This window comes from Mytilus galloprovincialis, chromosome 6, assembly GCF_965363235.1.
Source record: "Mytilus galloprovincialis chromosome 6, xbMytGall1.hap1.1, whole genome shotgun sequence".
Lineage (NCBI taxonomy): Eukaryota > Metazoa > Mollusca > Bivalvia > Mytilida > Mytilidae > Mytilus > Mytilus galloprovincialis.
Window position 1 is genome coordinate 46,073,618 of NC_134843.1, and position 21,877 is coordinate 46,095,494.

Genomic DNA, 21,877 nt, shown 5'->3' on the forward strand with positions numbered 1-21,877 from the left:
ACATAAAGTGAGGGGTTTTGGACTTGTAAATTTAAGAAAAAATACTTGCCCCAAGCTTTGGTGAAAAAATTCCATCATAAAAGGGGGAAAAAATGTTTCAGCATATTCCCTGATTGCATGTTTTCCTCTATTTTGTCATACTTTGATGGAAATAATTATTGCAAGGCATACATCTTCTTAGAAGAATCAATTATTATTCTTGAATACACATAAATACTTCATTTTGATTCAGCATTCAGTGATGCAGAAACAAATTTGTTTCCTAGTAGATCTACATGAAAATATATTTTATAAAGATTATGGGTATAAAATGTACAATTTTGTTGTATATATTCTATTCTACAGTATTGTTTTTAGAGAATTTCTGTTAAGACCCAATATCAGTTATATCTGTGAACTTAATGTTTATTTCCATTCCAAATATGTTTATATATGCAAGTATTTTTTTATGTCAGGTCTATTAATGATGAACACTGAAATGTAACAACTTCTCCAGTTCTGGTCACTGGCATATGATATCATACCCTTGACAATGTTGATTAAAAATTGAATTAATCAAAGTACTCTATAAGAATTAAGGCTTTACCAAAAAAGTAATTTCTATGTGTTTGTAAGTAGCAATATTACAAGGTAATAAAAATTGAGAAAAATTAATAAATAACAAAAACAAAATCAGGGCTTTATTTCATTTTGTATTGAGAGACTGAGTAAAAAAGTAAAATCTTTTCTTGAACAAATTAATGTCATAATTGCATTTTATCTTTAAAGAACTTTGTTCTCTGCAGTGGTTTTTCATTTTAACTATATTTTGAGATTTGGCCTGACAGTGGTTGCAAACCTGTCATGTGTTTAGTTGTGTGCTGTCTCACTTTATAAAAGGGATTATATTTTAAAATATAATTATGAAAAGTAGTAGTTTGAACTTTCTGGTTTTTTTTTAAATCATCCAGAACTTAATAGGGCTTAGGAGATATAAATCTAAACATAGAACATGGATACCCATACAGTCCCCTTGAGTTGTCATGTCTGTATTTAATAAAATAAAGGAAATTTTATATTTTTCTAGAATAAATACATTTGATGAAAGCTTAATAATATGATAAAGAAAATGAGATACCTTGCTTTTCTGAGTACTTATACAAATATAAAAAAAATGCACTTTTAGTCTCTAACAGAAATGTCAAGTTACTTTATACATAGAACATGTGTACATATATATGCAATAACAGTTATGGTCAATGCCAAGAGTATCAGGATATATTCTGGGTGTGACAGCTACTATAAGTATTTGTCAACTTAAAACCCAATCCCCAATCATGTATATCAAATAACTAAATATTGCAAAACATGCTATACACATGATAAAATTTAAATGACAATATACTGTAAACTGAAAATAGCTTTTTCACTAATTATATGTAATTTAGTGGGATAGTAATGCATTTACTCAAATTGAAAAAAAAAACAATCACAACATAAAACAAAGCCATGGGGTGTGAAAAAATAATTATATAATGAACATGAAAATCTGTTTTAAAAGTATAATTTGTACCATCAGAGACATATGATATAAAACCACATCTGGTAACATATATAGGACTATAACGTAACGGTACCCAAATTGCACCGAGGACCCAAATTGCACCTATTTACCAAAAATAGCTGCGGATATCTTACAAGATTTCCAAGAGACTAAACAATTTGAATTTTTATGATTTTATATCATGCATGTCTTTCAACATAGGTAAAACTATTTAAATATACACAAAATGTTCACAGTATTTATCAACAGATGAGGTGTTTACTGAAAAAGCAAAATGTACGAAAACGTCACCGTGCGACGTCATCAAAACGTCATCTTTTTAAAATTAGCAAATACAATGTGTTAAAAGTATCTATTTGTTAAAAAATTAAGAGTAAGCAAATATTTGAAGAAATTAAACGACAACTCTGTTATTCGACTTTTGACGATGCAAATTTAAGCATGGATGCAATTTGGGTACTCCTCATTACAGAATCATTGATGGTTTGGAGGTCAGTTCACAGTAGGACAACCGGATGTGCCTTTTTGGCCAAAATGTGATTCGGCGGCGCTCAGTAGTCCTACGCCGAAAATTGGACTTTTTTGCGTCGGCCGACGTCAGCTGAAAAATGGCGCGCTTTTGTAAAAAGAATTCATTCGTTTACAGCAAAGTACAGGCGGTAAATGCTGTTGATTGTAAGCACATTTATAAAAGAAAAATATATGAGTTTACTTATTATTTTCATGTTTGAACAAAAAAATAAAAGAAAATCTTATTCTTTCACATCTGGACATAGAATTTCGGATTTCGATTTTCTGCACTGTAGAATTAAATAGCGATATTAAAAAGGGGTACAAAAAAAAGCATATCCTTCAATTACCCTAAAATTTTTACATCGTAATTTCGCTAGTTTTTCACATCAAAATCCGTAAAGAAAAGGGGTGTCCAAAGTAAGGCAAAAAAATGTACCCATTTTAAAGTAGGGGTCTCATTTTTTTTGAAGGTTTTTCATTGCATGGCCGGTAAAATTTGAAAAGATTCTGTTATTAAAGCTAATATTCATTCATCTATCATGAATAGCTGAATCCTTATATATGTAACCCCTATAAAAATATCAATATGTGTCAATAAATTGTAAAATTATAGATTTTTTTTCGAAATTGAAGAAGGCGCCATTTTCGCCTATTTCTCTATTACGTCTATTGGTCTGCTATAATTATTAGATGATTCTAAAAAATCTCCGCCTCGATTTTTTTTATACTTTCATTTTATATTCTTTGGTACATAATGCAGATGTTATGAAAAAATTAGGCACTTCTATCGAGTAGAAATGGAGAACGGGCATCTTTATTTTGTATGTCCCCACTATGGGGGCGTGGTCCTCCTTTCACTTGTTTCTGAAGTACACGATAGCTATTCATCTCTCGAAATTAATTTTCAACTTAATATCATTGAAACAAAACGAATATATTTTAAGACATCAATAAATTTTAAGTGCTACTGATTTTTTTAACAGAATATGCCGGAATCGACCCCATCCGATGTTGTGTCAATATATAGATCAATGTTGTCAATTTCCGGCGCCGAAAATGTCAACGTAAAATGTCATTAAAAGTTGGAGTCTTTTCTTCTTTGTATCAATTTTGTTTATCTTAATGTCAAGAAAGTCATGCAATATGTTGAATCCATATCAACGTTATACCAAAACAGGCCTTACTTGGTAAACTAACAGTTAAAGGCCTACATCACATCATCATCATGCGATTGACTTGTTTACATCGTACTTATAGTTGATCAGGATTCATTTCGTGCATATTTTTACCCTTTGTGTTGTTACCGGCCGCTGAGTTTTTAAAATGAACAACTGATCTGTTTGGTCATATCGATTTCTTTCATAATTTTCCTTTCGTTCGTTAATACAATTATCGTTATGTGTTTTGTTTTGTTTCTTTTTTTTGTCAAAAAAAGGGGGGGGGGCTCTTTTAATTTTATCAAAGGCATGCGTAATTTTAGGGGCTTTTCTGGTTTGCAGTGAAGGTTCAATCTCTACTTGACTTTACTTAATTCAAATCTGCAGTTTCTTAGGTCAATGATTATTTATTAGTCATATATATATATAATTATATATAGCAATATACAACTTGTCTAAACATCAACCCAACATTCTAATGCAACAACGTTTGTAACGTTCATTTTGATTGGATCACGTCACTTTCTTACATGGCATCAATTGACAATTCATGCTATGGGACGTACGCGCAAGCGCAGACGCCATATGACAGATTTTAAATACATGTTTTAACGTTGTTTTCTGTCAGTTTCATTAGAATGGAGATAAAAATATTGTATTTTAAGCTCCGACGGCATCTTATTTTCATATTAGAACTGTAATTAAGCCTTAGCAGGCAAACTGAAAGGGAACTGTAGTACCTTTAATAAATAACTTCTTACAAAAAACTGTTCCACTTAAAAAAAATCAATGAAATATTTCAAATGATACAATGTAGCTAGCCATATGGAATATGTTTTGTATGTTGTGCATCTCTTTTCTCCTTTCAGTCACAGGGGCTATGTTGTATGGTTGGTTGTATCATACATTTGTAACTGGTGATAGGCTATACATGTAGTAATGCAGTGTTGAATACTGATTCCCCTCTCCCTAAATTGATAGGGATAAAATAATTAAATTCTTTCACTAAATCTCAATAATAAGGCAAAAGTGAAGGAAATCAATCTAAGCACACTATTAATTCTGCTCTGTCAGACATGTTTTCTGCTCTTTGGTTGGGTTGTCTTTTTAACACCTTGCCCATTTCCATTTACAATTTAATAGATTATTTAAGTATGTGATATGTGATAAATATCCAAAAGTGAGCTTATTTGATCAAATTCAGCCTTGTGATTCAATTCTTGAAAAAATATCAAAGCAAAATTGAGTTTTACAACATATGGGTGAAAGGTAAAAGTCTAATTTACCATGAAAAAAGTCAAATAATTCTGGAATGGTAAAACTTGAATTAGCCCAAAAGTTAAAGTGAGCTTTCTTTAAATTACACGCATGCAAAATAAAAGGGAAACACTTGAGTCCAGAGGGAAGATATATTCGTTTTTCAGAAGTATACAATACAAGAGTGCACACGCTGAAATGTCTTGCCTTCTTTACTAATCATTGATATTATGTTGATAGTCCTAAATATAAAGCTTTATTACAACTTTTACACAAACTTAACATTAACCAAGTAAACTAAACATTGACCAATGAACCATGAAAATGAGGTGAAGGTCAGATGAACTGTTCCAGGCAGTCATGTACAGCAAACAAATCTTCCATACAACAAATATAGTTGACCTATTGCTCATAGTTTAAGAAAACAGACCAATACAAAAACTTAACATTGAGCAATGAACTGTGAAAATGAGGTCAAGGTCAAATAAAACCTGTGTGACTGACATACACATTGTAGATCATAAAATATTTCCATACACCAAATATAGTTGACCAATTGCATATAGTATTAGAAAAAAAAAGACCAAAACTCAAAAACTTAACTTTGACCACTGAACCATGAAAATGAGGTCAAGGTTAGATGACACCTGCCAGCTAGACATGTACACCTTAAAATCATTCCATACACCAAATACAGTAGACCTATTGCATACAGTATAAGAAAAACAGACCAAAACACAAAAACTTAACTATAACCACTGAACCATGAAAATGAGGTCAAGGTCAGATGACACCTGCCAGTTGGACATGTACACCTTACAGTCCTTCCATACACCAAATGTCCTAGACCTATTGCTTATAGTATCTGAGATATGGACTTGACCACCAAAACTTAACCTTGTCCACTGATCCATGAAATGAGGTCGAGGTCAAGTGAAAACTGTCTGACGGGCATGCGGTCCTTGCAAGGTATGACATACCAAATATAGTTATCCTATTACTTATAATGAGAGAGAATTTAACATTACAAAAAATCTTAACCTTTTTTCAAGAAGTCACTGAACCATGAAAATGAGGTCAAGGACATTGGACATGTGACTGACGGAAACTTCGTAACATGAGGCATCTATATACCAAGGATGAAGCATCCAGGTCTTCAACCTTCTAAAATATAAAGCTTTTCAGTAGTTATCTAACGCCGCCGCCGTAGCGGCCGGATCACTATCCCTTTGTCAAGCTTTCTGCAACAAAAGTCGCAGGGCTCGACAAAAATGAGGAATCTTATTAATTATACAACAGTGATATTGCTTTGAAACTTTTTTTTATGAAAACAACTGAGTCAATAATCTGATTTTTTTTACTAAATATGGTGACATTTCACTTATGCACATTTTAATGTTGATGAGTCCTGCATATTTCAAAATCCTCTTTTTACAACACATTGAGCCCATAGTCAGCTTAAGTTTCATTTATTCAATCCTGTATAAGTTCAACAAAAATGTCTGCCAATAAACACTTGAACCACCTCGGTTACCATTCTATACATGAATATATCTCTCATAACAAATTTCATATACATTGCTGATTCCAGGTATCAAAATTTTCATCCTCCAGTAAAATTATTCTTCTGACAGGATGTGTTGTGTACTGAAAATAAAAAAAAAATATTTTGTTATTAAATTAAGTTTGTTGATTCAATTGAAAAGTAAAGATGAATGATAGTTTTAATATATTATATTTCATTGTTATGGGCATCTTTGACCCAAATATGGTCTGCTTAAGTCATTTTCTTATCTGAAAAAAAAAAATGGTAAAATTAAAAGTTTATTAAAACACTTTTGACATTCTCATGGATATGATGCACATCATGTAAGAGTTAATTCCCTTATATTGTTTTTTTTATCTTTATAAATTAATTTTAAATTACTGTACCCTTCATTCTTGAAATTAGGTTTTGAATCCAAATGAAACTATCTTGAAATTATACAGCATAGATAATACATGTAGTATAAAATCTTTAAACTATTAAAAGTATACCACTTGGCTTTAAAGTCTGTGTATAATTCATGGACCTATAAACTATAAATTTTAACTTCCATTCCAAATTTATTCCATTGGCAATTTTCTTGTCTAACTGTTAAATATTTTCAGTCTATTTCCTTATCAAAATAGTGTTAATTCATAATGTCTATCATGTTTTGTTTCATATTTGTGGGATTGAAATCATAGCGCATTGTAAATAACCCACTGGTGTTACCCTGAACAAACACATTTGGATTACTTACCCTTAATATATTCAAGTCAAATTGTTTTCTATTTTAAACAAAATAATTTTGCTTTCAACATTACTCGTCTTTGACATTCCATTTGATTACTGTTTTCTTGCTGTATGTATATCATATATGTGCATGTTCTGCAAGTGTTTTTGTTGATATATAAAAGTCCTCTGTTTTGAATTTTTGATTCATAGTGAAGTTGAACATCTTTCTCCATCCTGTAAATATAAAGCAAATGTACATACAATTACTAAATCAATTATACTAAATTATTCAAAGCAAAATTTTGCATTGTTATTATCAACACATGAATACAAATTTGCAAAATAAATTACCAAGAAAAAACATATTTTCTTGCTCCAATGAAGACCCATTGGTGGCCGTCGACTGTTGTCTGCTCTTTGGTTGGGTTGCTGATTCTTTGACACATTACCCATTTCCATTCTCAATTTTATATATTTATTATGTATTATAAATGATTATGCCTCTAGCATTTCTGCTCAATACATAAAAGTTACAGGCAAAGAAAACATATTATAATAGTGTACATAAATATCCAACATGTCCATTTAACAATGCAAGCTGAAATTTTATACATTTATGGGGCACTCACAACCTAGTTTTAATTTCAATCCATGAACCACCACTGTCATAACACCATTAATTTGATAATATTATGATATTAATGTAGTTGGAGTACATTTTTTAAAAGTAATTAATATTGGCAATAGACATGATGGATTATCGTTTCTAATTAGTTTGTATATACATGTATACACTGTATATATGACTATAGCCTATAGGAATAATATAACATAATGGATACAGTGGCGGATCCAGAACTTTTCATAAGAGGGGGGGGGGTGAGTGACCTAAGGGGGGGGGGGCCGCTCCAGTCATGCTTCATTGATTCCCTATATAATCAACCAAATTTTTCCAACGAAAGGGAGGGCCCGGGCCCCCCATGGATCCGCCTATGGGATATAAAGAATCTGTACAGGCATATTAAATTTGGGGTCTAACTAATTAGAGATAAGAAGACTATTTAGCGACAAGAACACATTTTTTTTTATTAAATATAAAGAAATATACATTCAATTTTTTTTTAATATACGGGCAGAAATAAATTGATATTTTTTTTATTTTAACAGAGACATATATATGTATATATGCATGTCTCTGATTTCAGTTCTTTGTATTTCACAAGGCCACAATTAAAAATATTTTGGTTTGCCCAAACCCTACCCAAAGGCTGAGACAGTGAGTAGGTAGGTAGGCATTTTTTTTTTTTTTTTTCAAAAAGAGAAATTGAAGTATCGGGTGTTAATTAGTCTTCATGCCTATCTAATAAAAAAAAAACTTCTTTAAATCAGGACAATAAAAGAATTTGAGTAGGCAGCTTTTTTCTGGGTAGGTAGCGTTTGGGCAAACAAACCTATTCTTTTTTATGGTCCAATTTGTGCGTGTATTTTCTGCAAGTTTATTATAAATTGTACAAAGAGAGTTTTAAAAAGCAAATTATAAGATAAATATATTATTGTTCTAAAACAAATAAAAGTAATATCATAATAACACGGTAAACGTAATACTGTGAAACATAATAAATAATAAAATATCATGTAAATAAATTATCAATTTTTATCTATCAATATTAAATTTCTTGTTGCTAAAACTGTTTTCTTTTGCACATTCTTTTAATGTTTATTTAAAATAAGAAATTTTAAGAAAAAAAAATGTTTTCTTGTCGCTTCTGGTCGTTAAAATAATTCTTCTTGTCGCTAAAATTTTTCTTGTTGCTAATTTAGTGTGACCGTAAATTTGTAATAGTTCCTGGTCATGGGGATACATTTTAATGCAGGTGTAAGCTCTGAAATGGAATGGAGATTCAGTGGTTAATTTCAATGTGTAAATTTCTTTTAAAATATGAGATATGAATTTAGAGGACGCATGGCTATCTATTTTCTTTTATATGGGAAAGAGGAGTCTGTGTCTGTAAGCTCTTTCCCTTTGTATTTTATGTTTATGGAAGATTTAATTTTTATGAATATTACATTTTGGTATGAAATCAGGACACAAATATTTTTTTCCAAATGAAATATTATACCAGGTATAAAATAGCCAACAGTTAAAGTGGGAACCCGAGACGTTCAGCAAAATTCGTGTAGCCTCAGAAGCCTATATTTTGCAACTTTTTGGGCCTTGAAATTACCCCCCTTTTTAGAGAACTTACAATCGGCATGAAACGTGAAACGAAATCCTTACTCAGGCGCTTCCGGTTGTCCTACTGTCAGACCATTTTTTCTATGATTCTATATGGATTTAAAATTAATTTGGTGAAATCATATATTAAATAATGATACATCTACAAAATAAACTCATAATGAAAACTTTTGTCTGAAGCATAAAAAAACGTAGGTTAAAAAACTGTCAAAATAGGTGCAATTTGGGTACCCTCACGTTATACTGAAATATGTGTAATAATGAAGAATTAAAAAATAAAATACCATGCTGACCTAATATATAAATCCTCATCAAATGCAGGTACATGCAGCTTAACAATAATTGTTAAAATAAAATGAACTGAAATTCATAAATAGAGATTAATTTAGGCAAACTGGATGCAAATTGTACAATCATCTAATGAACAACTATTGAATGACTGCTAGAAGATGAATAGGGAATAAGCACAAACAATATTATATTATGATGTGATATCATCTTCATTCATTTGAAATTACATCTGAAAGCTACAAAATAAGGATCTGACTCTGTTCAAACTATTTTCTTCTGTAATTTATCTATGATATATCAGATCTAAGAATGTTTACACCAAGGATTTTACTATACAAATCCTTGTTTACACTGAAGTCATGTCATTCAGGACAAAACCTGACAAGAGGGGGAGGACAGGGGTAAGGGAGACAGGGAGAAAGGGGGTAGGAGAAAGGAGAAAGGGAGTGGGAGAAAGGAGAAAGAGGGTAGGAGAAAGGAGAGGAAGGCTGGGAGAAAGGAGAAAAAGTTGGAGAAAGGAGAAAAAATAAAATATCTCTCCTTTTAAAAAAATTTCTAATATTTCAAGAAAAAATATCTTAAAAGGAGATGTTTTATTCTAATGGGAGAAAGGAGAACGGGGGTAGGAGAAAGGAGAAGAGAGGTGGGAGAAGGGAGAATGGTACCCCCCTGTCCTCCCCCTCTGACAAGTGTCACTATAAATTTTACACCTGGACTTCCCAAAAAATAATGCACTGATAAGGGATGTTATTGGGAGGTTTGTGTTATATGTTTAATGTGCTGAATTCATAACATCTGAGTGATTTATAAGAAAGTAAAACAAATTTTGTTCATTTTTTGTATTTTTGTGTACTGGGGCATGGAAAAAGGGAAATAAATCACAAAAAAATAACAGATTTTGTTCATTTCAACGACATGGTGACTGTCTTTTCCGTAGTGGCAAGTTTTTCATATTTATGAGCTGTTTTAGTCAAGAGCAGAGAAGTTTCAAGAAAAAAAAATAGGGAGTCCCCGTAGGGCCTCACCAATTGGCCGTTTCAGAATCTAAAGCATCATGGGTAATTTCATTGTTCGTACCCCAAAGTGAAAATAACGTTACGTCATTGGTTGAATTTCGATTGTTTAGGACGTTTTAAACCAATCAAAACGCTTTGGTGTACGCTTTTGAAAATATTACCCAGGATGCATTAGATTCTGAAACGGCGAATTTGTGATGTGTACTGAAATTGTGCTCGTGTGTAAACAACGAATGGTAACGACATGTGACTATCCCAGTTCTGTTCTCCATGTTCCAGTTTATCAATATAAACATCTCATATTTATTTTTCCTAGGTAAAACGGGTTTGTGTCAATTCGTCCCGAGTTGAATATTTGTCAATGACAGTCGATGTTGAAAAATGGCGGTTCCGAAGGCTGAAAATAAATGACTTGAATTTCTGATTCAACGATGCATTTTTTTGACTTCTTATATCTTTAAAATAATTGTAAAACTTATCATATCATGCATACCGCTCGTCATACGTTTAAATTCTTATAACTTAACACATTCACGATTTCCTGCCGGGTCGTCTTCCGCGGGGAATTATTTTTCTACGCAGCGACATCTGTTGATGACGTTCTCAGAAATTATCTCCACTTGATTCTCGAATAATAAATCCGGGTTTTTAACGGACAAATCAGGGATTCGCTGTCCGGCTGTATCGTTGGAGAAAATTTGCTTGTAAACGACGGAGAGTAAGAGTCTTAATCCAAGAAAGTCATATTAATAATTGACATAATTGTTCCTCCAAAAAGGCAGACTTACTAAAATTGTTTCTAATTTAAGTAAAAGAATAATATTCATGCAAGTCCTAGATAAGTAGAAAATTGTCACATCTCCGTTGATTGGTCTATTTTTAACAAACACACATTTTGGTAATGGAAATAAATTCCCTAGCCAACAGATCTCAGCATTTAATTTTAGTACAACTTCAATCTTCAGTCATGTTAGATAAATGAACAAATGTAACCTCCGTGGAATGTAATCTCCGTTGACGTTTTGGTAAAAAGTGCTTTCTATCACGTCCGCAATTTTATCGAGTATGGCATGCCGAATAAACATATTAATCATTGCGAACGGCAAATATATATAAATTACAGAAAAATTACATACATAAATTGTAATTCAGGGGACATAAGAAGAAATATCTCGGATAATAAACAGAAGTTAAGATGGCATATTAAAGGTATATTGCATCATATTTTATTTGTGAAATGAGGTACTAGTACTGAGAAGCTGAACGTTCAGTTTTATAACAGAGACAGTGCTAGTGTTGGTTAGACGACATACAAAAATATGATATCTGATAGAATAAAAATTCGATCACTAGAACTAGATTGTATTCGCGAGTACCCAAATATTCTGCGCTAAGCGAATATGGTGAAAATAATGGTGAACATAATTCCAAATTGGCGCTTCAGACGCATGAAATTGATCACTTGGCCTTTTTATTATTTTTTCTCACTATTACTGTAACAGAGCTTTTTGAGGTCAATAGTTATCTTGGTCTGACCTCTGTCATGAATTGTTTAATCAGTGGTATAAAATGTTATCATTGCTGAATAATTAAAAACATGTATTCTTCAGAAGAATCCGTTATTTTCTATTCTTTTTTTGATTGCCAATTTTTTTTTGGTACTTTTTTTAGGGGGGGGGGGGGTAATTATTTTCCATTCTATAAACCATATGATATATATGTTATTTAGTAAGTCGATTTTAGTGGTCTCTTTTAAAATTAAAAAGTCGGTGAGATCAACATGCTACAGCCAACCAGCAAAGAGGGTTGCCTACTATGAATAAAAAATCTATGGAAAATATTTTTATATTTGGTATAATGCTGTTTTTGGGGTTTGGTTTTTTTTTTTTTGTCGTCTCTCTCTCTTTCTCTCTTGTCCTGGTTTTATTTATATGTATTTTTATTGGACTTTTAAACATTCATTTTCAACGACAAGGCATGCAGCATCAAAATTATTGTTTGAAAGTTATTCTCTCTGTCATTAATCTGCATGAAATATTACCACTGAACGTTCAGAAAACAACAAGCAATCAATCATAAAGCTAGGTTCACACTGCCAATCAGATCAACTCGATCAAGCCCGATCAAGACAAATTACGTGATCGGGAGACTGGTCTGACTCAACCGACAAGCATGCTCGGGATAGTCTACCTTGTTCTTAATCGATCTGACTTCCTACCCGAGAGTTTTTGACATGTCAAAAACATTCAAGTAAGGATCGAGAAGCAATTCACTCGAGAAGAGATCGACAATTCGTCGAGTAACGGTCGAATCGATCGGGAAAGGATCGTGTAGAGATCGAGTTTGATCAGAATACAAAAAATTTACCGGTCAGTACTCGATCATTTCGACCTTTGCATGACTAATGTCCGATCATTTCCAGATTAACTCGACCAATGCCCGATCGCTTCCAAATCACTGCGACTTTTATATTTATTTTATCCCAGACCAATTCGGCCAATACCCGATCCCTTCGCGACCACATTCGACCACTCTTCGATCTCTACTCGGCCGTACACGAGGACACATGACTGCTACACGATTCTCTAAAAGTGTGTGCAGATCTGATTTACTCTCGTAACTCTGCTTCCGCCAAAATATATTGGCAAATTTTTTTTAAAAAAATTCCTCCATTTACAGTACGTGTCTTAACTTTTGCAAGTTGAGGTAACAGCGTGGTATAGTAGTGGAAGCGTAGTTGGGTCTTGGTGAGAACGTGATGGTCGTAGTGAGGTCGTAATAACGTCGTTGTGAGATCGTAGCGCAGTCTCTCCAAATAGAATCACGCTTCGCTACGTTCTCGCTACGATGGTACAGCGACCTTTGCGATCTTAGTGCGCTCTCACTACGCTTCTACTACGACTTGATTTTGCCACGACCGCACCACAATTGTTTTGAACATGTTCAAAGTTGGCCGCGCTCATCACGATCTTGAAGACCTCACCACGACCGTCATACGACATTACTGCGATCTACACGATCGTACTACGATCATCGAAATTTGCATTTTTTTCACAGATCGTAGTTCGATCGTGGCCTAGTGGGACTGCGGTATCAAATTGCAGTATATTTATATTATCAAATAAGAGATTCGTCTAATCCTTTGGTCTAACTTAAGCCCCAGTCCCACTAGACCACGATCGCTACACGCTCACCGCGATCTAAAATAAATTCAGATCGTGGTGAGGTCGCGGTATGAGCGGCATGAAAATGTAAATTTTCGTTGCTTTCACGATGCTACTACGTCCTCATTATGCTTCTACAACGATCCCGCTACGATTATACCACGTTCTCACCGCGCTTATTCTGCGACCTAACTACGCTTTTCAAGATCTTTCTACGCTCATCACGTTCTCACTACGATCATACCACGAGTTATCCGATTGAACACGATTTTACCACGCTTCTACTGCGATTATAGCACGTTCTTATTACCACGATTATACTACGTTCATTGCGCGATCTTACTACATTCTCAGAAATAACGTCAACATCGTGTTCCATATCAATACAGTTCAATTCCTTCTATTTCTGATTAGACGTAGATTCTCGGAAACAATACAGTCATGCCACCAAAATCTACTAGAACACGTGAGCGAGTAGTAGGGGTTGATGTAGAGGCAGAGAGAGCTCTGATAGTAACGAATCCTGATCAGGCAGAGATAAAGAACCGACTAATTCAACCTAAATTACAACCTATTGCTGGTCCAGAAAGCTCAAATGACGACATTTTAGTGAACGATAGCAGAGATGACACAGATGTGTCAATAGATATAGGAAGATGTGGTATGAGTGCCAATGAGACAACTCTCCATCCAAGTAACAATTTATAAATGTAAACCATTATAGGCCAATGTACGGTCTTCAACACGGAGCCTTGGCTCATATCGAACAGCAAGCTATAAAGGGCCCCAAAAATTACTAGTGTAAAACCATTCAAACGGTAAAACCAACGATCTAATCTATAAAAAAAAACGAGAAGCATGGTTGAGCTGTTAGAGAAAATGGACAAGAAGTCCTAATTACATACAGACAAATAAAGGCCGGAGAGATTTAATATCTTTTATGTGAAAATGACAATGAGAATGATGGTCGTAGTATGAACGTAGTCAGGTCGTAAGAAGAGCGCGATGAAGACGGCAAGGGCGTGCTATAATCGTACTATGGTCGTGAACAGCGTGGTATAGTCGTAGTTGAAGCGTAGTTGGGTCTTGGTGAATAGAATCACGCTCTCGCTACGATAGTACACCGACCTTTACGATCTTACTACGATCTTAGTGCGCTCTCACTACGCTTCTACTACGACCTGATTTCGCCACGACCGCACCACGATTGTTTTGAACATGTTCAAAGTTGGCCACGCTCATCACGATCATGAAGACCTCACCACGACCGTGGTACGACCTTACCGCGATCTACACGATCGTACTACGATCATCAAAATTTGCATTTTTTTCACAGATCGTAGTGCGATTCTGTTATTGCTTTATTCATGGTTTCAAGAGATTAAAGAGTCAATACACAAAACAAAATATTCACGTTTTATTAATATTTTCTTTTCTGGACATTGGTTCACGAATAATGCGTTTTGCATGCAGTCAGTTTATTATATTTTAGACAAAGAGAGTGTTAAAAAAATTATAAAATAAATATATAATTGTTCTTAAACACAAGTACATGTACAAATTAAAAGCATAATATGACAGCAAAATATCTATCAAATTGAATATAATAAAAAAAAAAAAGAAGGAAAATAACTTTATTACTGTCCGTAAATCAAAATATTTTTTTTTGTTAAGTATTCTTCTTGTCGCTTCTTGACGCTTCTTGTTACAATAAGAAAAATACAATATGATTTCCAATGAGACAACTATCCACTCTAGACCAAATGACGTAAATTTTAGGTCACCGTACGGCCTTCAACACATAAGCAAACAATAAATATATATGATATACAGGAAAAAACAACAACCAGTGCACCACAGACTTAGACTTTATATGTCGTTCCCACAAGATAGTTATCTCTTTCTTTCATACATGTAGCCGCATATTCTCGAGATTCGGAGATATTAAAAAATTAATCGTTACAGTTATTTTGGGAAACAAAAAATTGTCAAAAGCAGACGATTTTTTTTAAACGTCATTAAGAAAATGGTCATGCACCGGATATTACAGTTCATGTCATTTTGCAAGATTTTTTTCACCGTTATTCGTCATAAAGGTACCCCCATTACGATCCTCTTTTACATGGCTTTCACATGAATAATGTTTTCACAATTTTTAAGTTCCATTTTCACAATGAAGCGAAAGAAATTTTATTAATTAGAAAGATGTACAAATGTATGCTATATCATTGCCGATATGGTGACATCCCGTTAGTCCAACAACCATTATTCCTACAGCCCATTACACCGACAGTCCACTATTCCGACAGCCCATTACTCCGACAGCCTAATATTCCGACAGCCCGTAATTCCGACAGCTCATTATTCCTACAATGCATCTGTCTTCAGTGTATGTGTAAATTTTCTCTAAAAAGACCAACTCCGTTCTCTAATATTTAGGAGATAACTGTATTTTATTTTAAGCTCCGACGGCATCAATTGGGGATTTGATTGTCGCAAATTAAGTTTACTGGCGACGCGTTAGTGGAGACAGTAAACGGGTATTTGCGACCATCAAGTTCTTTTGACTTGTGTAGAACAGGTCTTGATACTGTTATTTGATTTCAAAACCGTTAGTTGTTTTTTCTATTTTGTTTTGGCTCTGATTCTGACTGAGACCTATGGTGATATAATGGTGATATAATGATAATTATATTATACTTGTATTGTAATGTCTCAATGTTGACCCAATCATTATACCGCCCGTCTAAAAAAAGTGTTGAAATATTGGGCTGTCGGACTAATGGGTTGTCGGATACATGGGCTGTCGGACTAATGAGCTGTTGGACTAATGGGATGTCGGAATAATGGCGTGAATCATGTAAGCTTTACTTGGCTGTTGATGGTGACCTTACATTTCAGGAAAATAGATATAAGAAGATGTGGTATAAGTGCAATGAGACAACTCTCTTGTAAATATGTATACTATACATTTTTGAGTCTCTACAATCTTATGTCAGAATTACACAACGATTCAAAACATTCAATTTCAAAAAAATGATGAATTCTTAAATTCTCTCATTCCAATCCAGACCAGTCTTGTACATGTACATTGTATTTCCGCCCTTTTTGTCGAGCCTGTGAAATTTATTAATAAAGCGGGACATACCGATAATAGATTACGTCGTCGGCGTCGGGGTCAACATTTAGGTACAGTCTTTTCGGTTAAAGTTTGTTTGAGACATCAGTAACTTTGTCAGCTCTTCATATAATTTCATGAAATTGGACAGAAGGTTGTTTATCATGTTTATGACCAAAAGACAGTATCCAGATTGTTTGAAAATATTTTTTTTCATTTTCCGTTTTTTACTGGTAAATAGACTTTTTTTTTACAATTAACAAGTAGATACAGTCTAGGGTTAAAGTTTTGCTGAAGTTTTTGAATGACTTTTTAAAATGTCTGAAGCAAATGTTTGAAAATATAATTATTTTTTTCGTTTATACATGATAGCATATTTCTGATGAATGGACTTTGAATATTACAGTTTACATTTACAGAAAGTCTTGGATTACATTTTTTGACATGACAAATGTGTGAACCTTCATTGATTGTTATGGAAATTAGACAGAAGCTCATCTTGAAGACCAAGAAATAACATCTAAGACTTTTTTTAATTCTGTAGTTTACTGATAAATGGATTATTTTTTCAGTTAACATTACACTTTTACGCTGACAGCAGCATAACATCGCGAGAGAAAGGGTTTTGATTTTTGTATAACATGTATTACTTTTCGGTTATCGTCATTATAAAATGTTTTTTCTTTGTTCATATCTATATCCATTTTGCTACTTTTGCAGATAAAATATGTTTAAACTAAATGGCTTTCTTTTAATTGTTTATATCGTTCTTTTCTCATTGTTTAAAACTTTAAGGCACCAGTATTTAGGTTATGTTCGGTAATTGTTCCTTTTTTTACTATCGTACCATACTCATTTTCATAGTAATAATAACATTTGCAAAAGCTATTTTCTATTATAAAGACTAACTATTGAAACAATTTTAATGGGATTTAAGACCGTTCTGTGTTGTTGCATACCCGAATTTTGATTGTTCAAGTTCCAATTTTATGTTTATTTTTCATCTATTGATTTCGTGGTTTTGACAATTTATGCATACAAAGCCTATAGAAAAAAAATAATTCGTTGATTTAAAATATTGGTTCACCTGTACCCATGAAAGCCATGAAAATTGGTATCCAACGAACCGAACCTTAATGTTGAATCCCGCACAGTATCAAAATATCTGACAAGTTTTTTTTTATAAATATACCCTTCCCATATCTTCATGAAAGATTGCTGCTTTTTTTTTAATTAACAGCTACTGATCGATTTAGATAGTTTCAAATGCCCTCGAAATAAAAAAAAAAGAAAAATATAATATTTCAACCGGAGTTATTATAATTGGACAAACAAGCACTCCCTGCCAAAAACGCGGACGTGACAGAAGACACCTTTTAGTAGCGTCAACAGTAAACATTGGTATAAAATTTATTGTCTAGATGTTTTTGTTCATATATCACAAACAAATGGTTTGGTCCAGATATTTCTGATTGTTCTGTTAAATAACTTGTTATACATATGAGTTGTAAGTACATAGGGTAAAGATGGGGAAGTTCGGACACTTCGTAATTTGTCTCAAATGCGTTTTAATTTAAGAGAAGTTAGAACCCCCAAAGTTTCAAACGACCAATCATCATGATAGAAGAGGATTTTCCCGACCTAAAATAGCTATTGGCACATACTTACCTGTGATTGGTGGACCAATCCATAACGATTATCTGAAGATCGTGGCCATTGGGGAAATTCGGACAACAATGGGGAAATTCGGACGTATAAATGGGGAACTTCGGACACTACTCAAATTAAAGACACGTGTTATAATTGAAACTACAATATGGACTATTGACTTTTTTTTAGGATAGTTTTAATGAATATACGTTTTTGTGATTTATAACATGTTTGATTATTAAAAATTTTTTTTTTTTATCGTATTATGATTAAAAAGTGAACAAAATAGTTCAGTTCCAAATGAAATACAACAAAGGCGTTTCAATTGTTCGTCGTCGTCGTTGAATGTTTTTTGTGTCAGTTTGTACTCAATCTTCCCGGCTATATGCTCTTTTTATTACTTCTCTTTAAATATTTTCGTTTTATTTATAATATTGTCTTTTAACCGTAGCAGATGCAGTAAAAGCGCTACAAAACGATTTTCGATTTATAATGTGAATTTATTTTTTGTGTTTTTTTTTATCTTTAAACTATATATATAATTCGTCTAAATAACAGCACAACAATGTTAGATCTGTAGAAGCAAATTTTTGTTCTTCCCTGGCCGGGATTCGAACTCGTGCCACTGAGATAACGTAGCACAATATAGACCACTTAACCGCCTAGGCTCAACAAAAATCAAGCTTTCTGTGGATGAGTTTTACCTTTCCTCGTGCAAGCCGATTAGGTGCCACGATATCTCATTAGCATGGATTCGAATCCCGGCCAGGGAAGAACAAAAATTTGCTTCCGCAAATTTACAGATTTAATATTGTTGGGCTGTTATTCAGTAGACGAATATATATATAGAATGTTGTAAGTATTTTGAAAGTGTAAGTATACGTGTATTTGTGATCACTGATGTATGTATGTATACACAGGTTTTGCTGCTGAATCCCAAATTATTGGTATGTTTGTTGCTCACCAAATTTTGTCATCACTGTCATATACATCTTATCCGTAAATAATACAAACAGAAACACTGTTCAACGGTAGTGATAGAGAGATTTGTATGCTTAGATAAATTCATATAAATCTTATTATGTTGGAACATTTATAGCTGACTATACAAGAGTTGTCTCATTGGTACTTACACCACATCTTTTTTTATGTATACAGTATGGGTTTTGCTCATTGTTTGCGATGACATATTTAGACTGTGTCCACTTAGCTACTTTATTTACCTATGGTACTATATGCTGGTATATAAAGTAACACATGCCCACCGAAAACTCTTTTTTTGAGAGCCCAGGTGGTCGTGTGGTCTAGCGGGACGGCTGCAGTGCAGGCGATTTGGTGTCACGATATCACAGAAGCATGGGTTCGAATCCCGGCGAGGGAAGAACCAAAAATTTGCGAAAGCAAATTTACAGATCTAACATTGTTGGGTTGATGTTTAGACGAGTAGTATATGCTGGTATATAAATATATACATATGTACAGTGATGATGAAATACCTTAGAAAAGTAGAGAGAACCAGGCCAAGCTATGGGTATATACGAATTCTTCAGTCTCGGGCTTTTGGATTAGCAGATAATATTAAATAAAATGAAGTTTAAAATTTATAATTTGTTACGGTATTTAAAATTAAAGTATTGTGCTTATATTTTTTCTACGCCAGAGACACGATTTTCGGCCATACCAGACTCATCAGTGTCGCTTGAATCAAAAATAATGAAAGGCCAAATAAAGTACAAAGTTGAAGAGCATTGAGGATTGTAATGTTAGAAATGCATTTACTAAACTGGTTCAGCCAAACAGCTTTATCGTAACTGTTTATAACTAGAGTCATTTGTTTGATACGGCTCTGTTTTAACTGAGTACATCATATACGCTACAATTCACTTCATTTTCTTGATAAATACGTCAATTGCCTTTTTCTTTCTGTTTTCTGCGTTGGCCTTCTTCTTAGTATCATTCTCTTCCTTCTTTTGTTTTTGCAGGCGTTTTTCAACAATGCAATCATCGGACGTCAAGACACGGTGACCGGTTTGTTTCTTTTTTCTTTTTTGCGGTTTCTCATTTATACTTGCATGTGAAGCGACCGTAAAAATGTTGTTAATTTCTGAATTCCAATCAACAACTTTTAATGGGGATTGCATCATTGTTGAAGACCATAGAGGGTCATCTCGCCTTTGTTTAATTGCACCATGTTGAATTGGTTCAACTGTGTGATCCTGAAGCAAATTGTGCCTGATGTTATCTCCAGAGTTGTCAGGGGGGAGAGTAAGCGGCAAATCAATTACTTCCGGTTCAGTACTTTTTCCAATTAATACGGAGAGATTAAAAATTTCTTCCACCTCTTCCCTTTCTTTTTCATCAAGTATTGAATCCTGGTTTTCAACCGCGATCTGAGAGAGGAGCTCGAGATTAATTTCGGGGTTAACACCATCATATGGCGGTAGATCTGTGGTACTGGTATTTGTAGGGTTAGGGTCAATATCATGCTGTTCCTCCTCGGATCTTGTCTCTGTGGTGGTAATTTCTCGGGTAATTTCAGGTTCGGGATATTCAATGTTTGTAGGCTCGGCAGGCATGTAAGCCTCAAGTGGAATAGCAGACGGGTTGAAAGGAAATATACCACACGCTCTAAAACCGCTCACAATATTTCTGTGGCTGAATGCTAGTTTAAACGCATCATTGCTAAGTTTTGGCCAATTCCATTTCATTACCAGATTGCTTGGTGATTGCATGGTAAAATCGTCACATGCAGAATTGTAATGTTTTTTAAACGGTCCAAATACGGTGCGGTCTAGCGGACACAAGAAATGTGTAGTATGGGGAGGTAGTGCAAGTATCCTAACATTTTCCCTCATACCTTCTTCCAGTAAATCCAACGCCTCATGTGACCTGTGTTGGTCTACTATTAACAGTTGTGGTCGTGTTGGACCACAGTTCTGTAGAAAAACCTCACGGAACCATTTAAGGCATCCTGCATCATCAATCCATGCATTCTTTTGAAATTCCCACACGGCGTTTTCATGCCCTTTTGACTTGTTAAATCCATTTAATGATTTTTCCGTTTTCCCCTTTACAACATTCATTGGGGGCATTGCAATACCTGCGGCACTAATACAGGCGACAACCGTAACTGATTCCCTTGAGTTGGAAACTAATCCCGGGACCGATTTAACACCTTTTCTAGAACACTTTTTAGCAGGTGTGTGTTCCATGTTTGAATTAGTTTCGTCCATGTTCCAAATGGCATTTGGCGAATCTCTTAAATTTAGCTCAGTTAAGGTGTTATCCAGATCTTTAAAGTAGTTATCAACTTCTGGCTTATTTAAATTTCTAGCCCTTGTACTTGCTAGTTTTTCTGGCTTTCGAAGGACTAGTTCCGGATTTCTTTGTCTGAATCCGTCCCACCAAGCTTGACCCGGAATGCCTTTTTTAAATGGAGTTTTAAGCTTCATTGTACGAGCTAATTGCCCTTCCTTTCTCATAAGCTGCTTTCTCGATACCCCGAACCCTTGTTGTGACACCAATTGGGCTTTCGCAACAATCTGTTTTTCAACATCCAGTTCAAAAACTGTGCTTCTACCACTTTTCCTGCCAGTTGCAATTTTTCCAGACACATGATCCCCAAGGGTAGATTTTTTAACACCATAATGATCAGCTGCTTTTCTGATCGAC

The 21,877-nt window shown here is 34.0% G+C and overlaps 1 protein-coding gene and 1 long non-coding RNA gene across 2 annotated transcripts; both read right to left on the reverse strand.

Moving 5' to 3' along the window:
* Positions 1–5,809: 5,809 nt before the first annotated feature.
* On the reverse strand, positions 5,810–8,923 carry LOC143078160 (uncharacterized). The gene is made up of 3 exons (XR_012979079.1): positions 8,851–8,923; positions 6,756–6,964; positions 5,810–6,117 (listed from the first exon to the last, which is right to left on the reverse strand). It is a non-coding gene; the product is annotated as an uncharacterized LOC143078160 (long non-coding RNA).
* A 10,520-nt stretch (positions 8,924–19,443) lies between these two features.
* LOC143079717 (uncharacterized) lies at positions 19,444–21,657 on the reverse strand. Its single transcript, XM_076255252.1, has one exon. It carries the CDS (start codon positions 21,655–21,657, stop codon positions 20,086–20,088), a length of 1,572 nt encoding a protein of 523 aa, XP_076111367.1. The 3' UTR covers positions 19,444–20,085.
* Between the last annotated feature and the right edge of the window lie 220 nt (positions 21,658–21,877).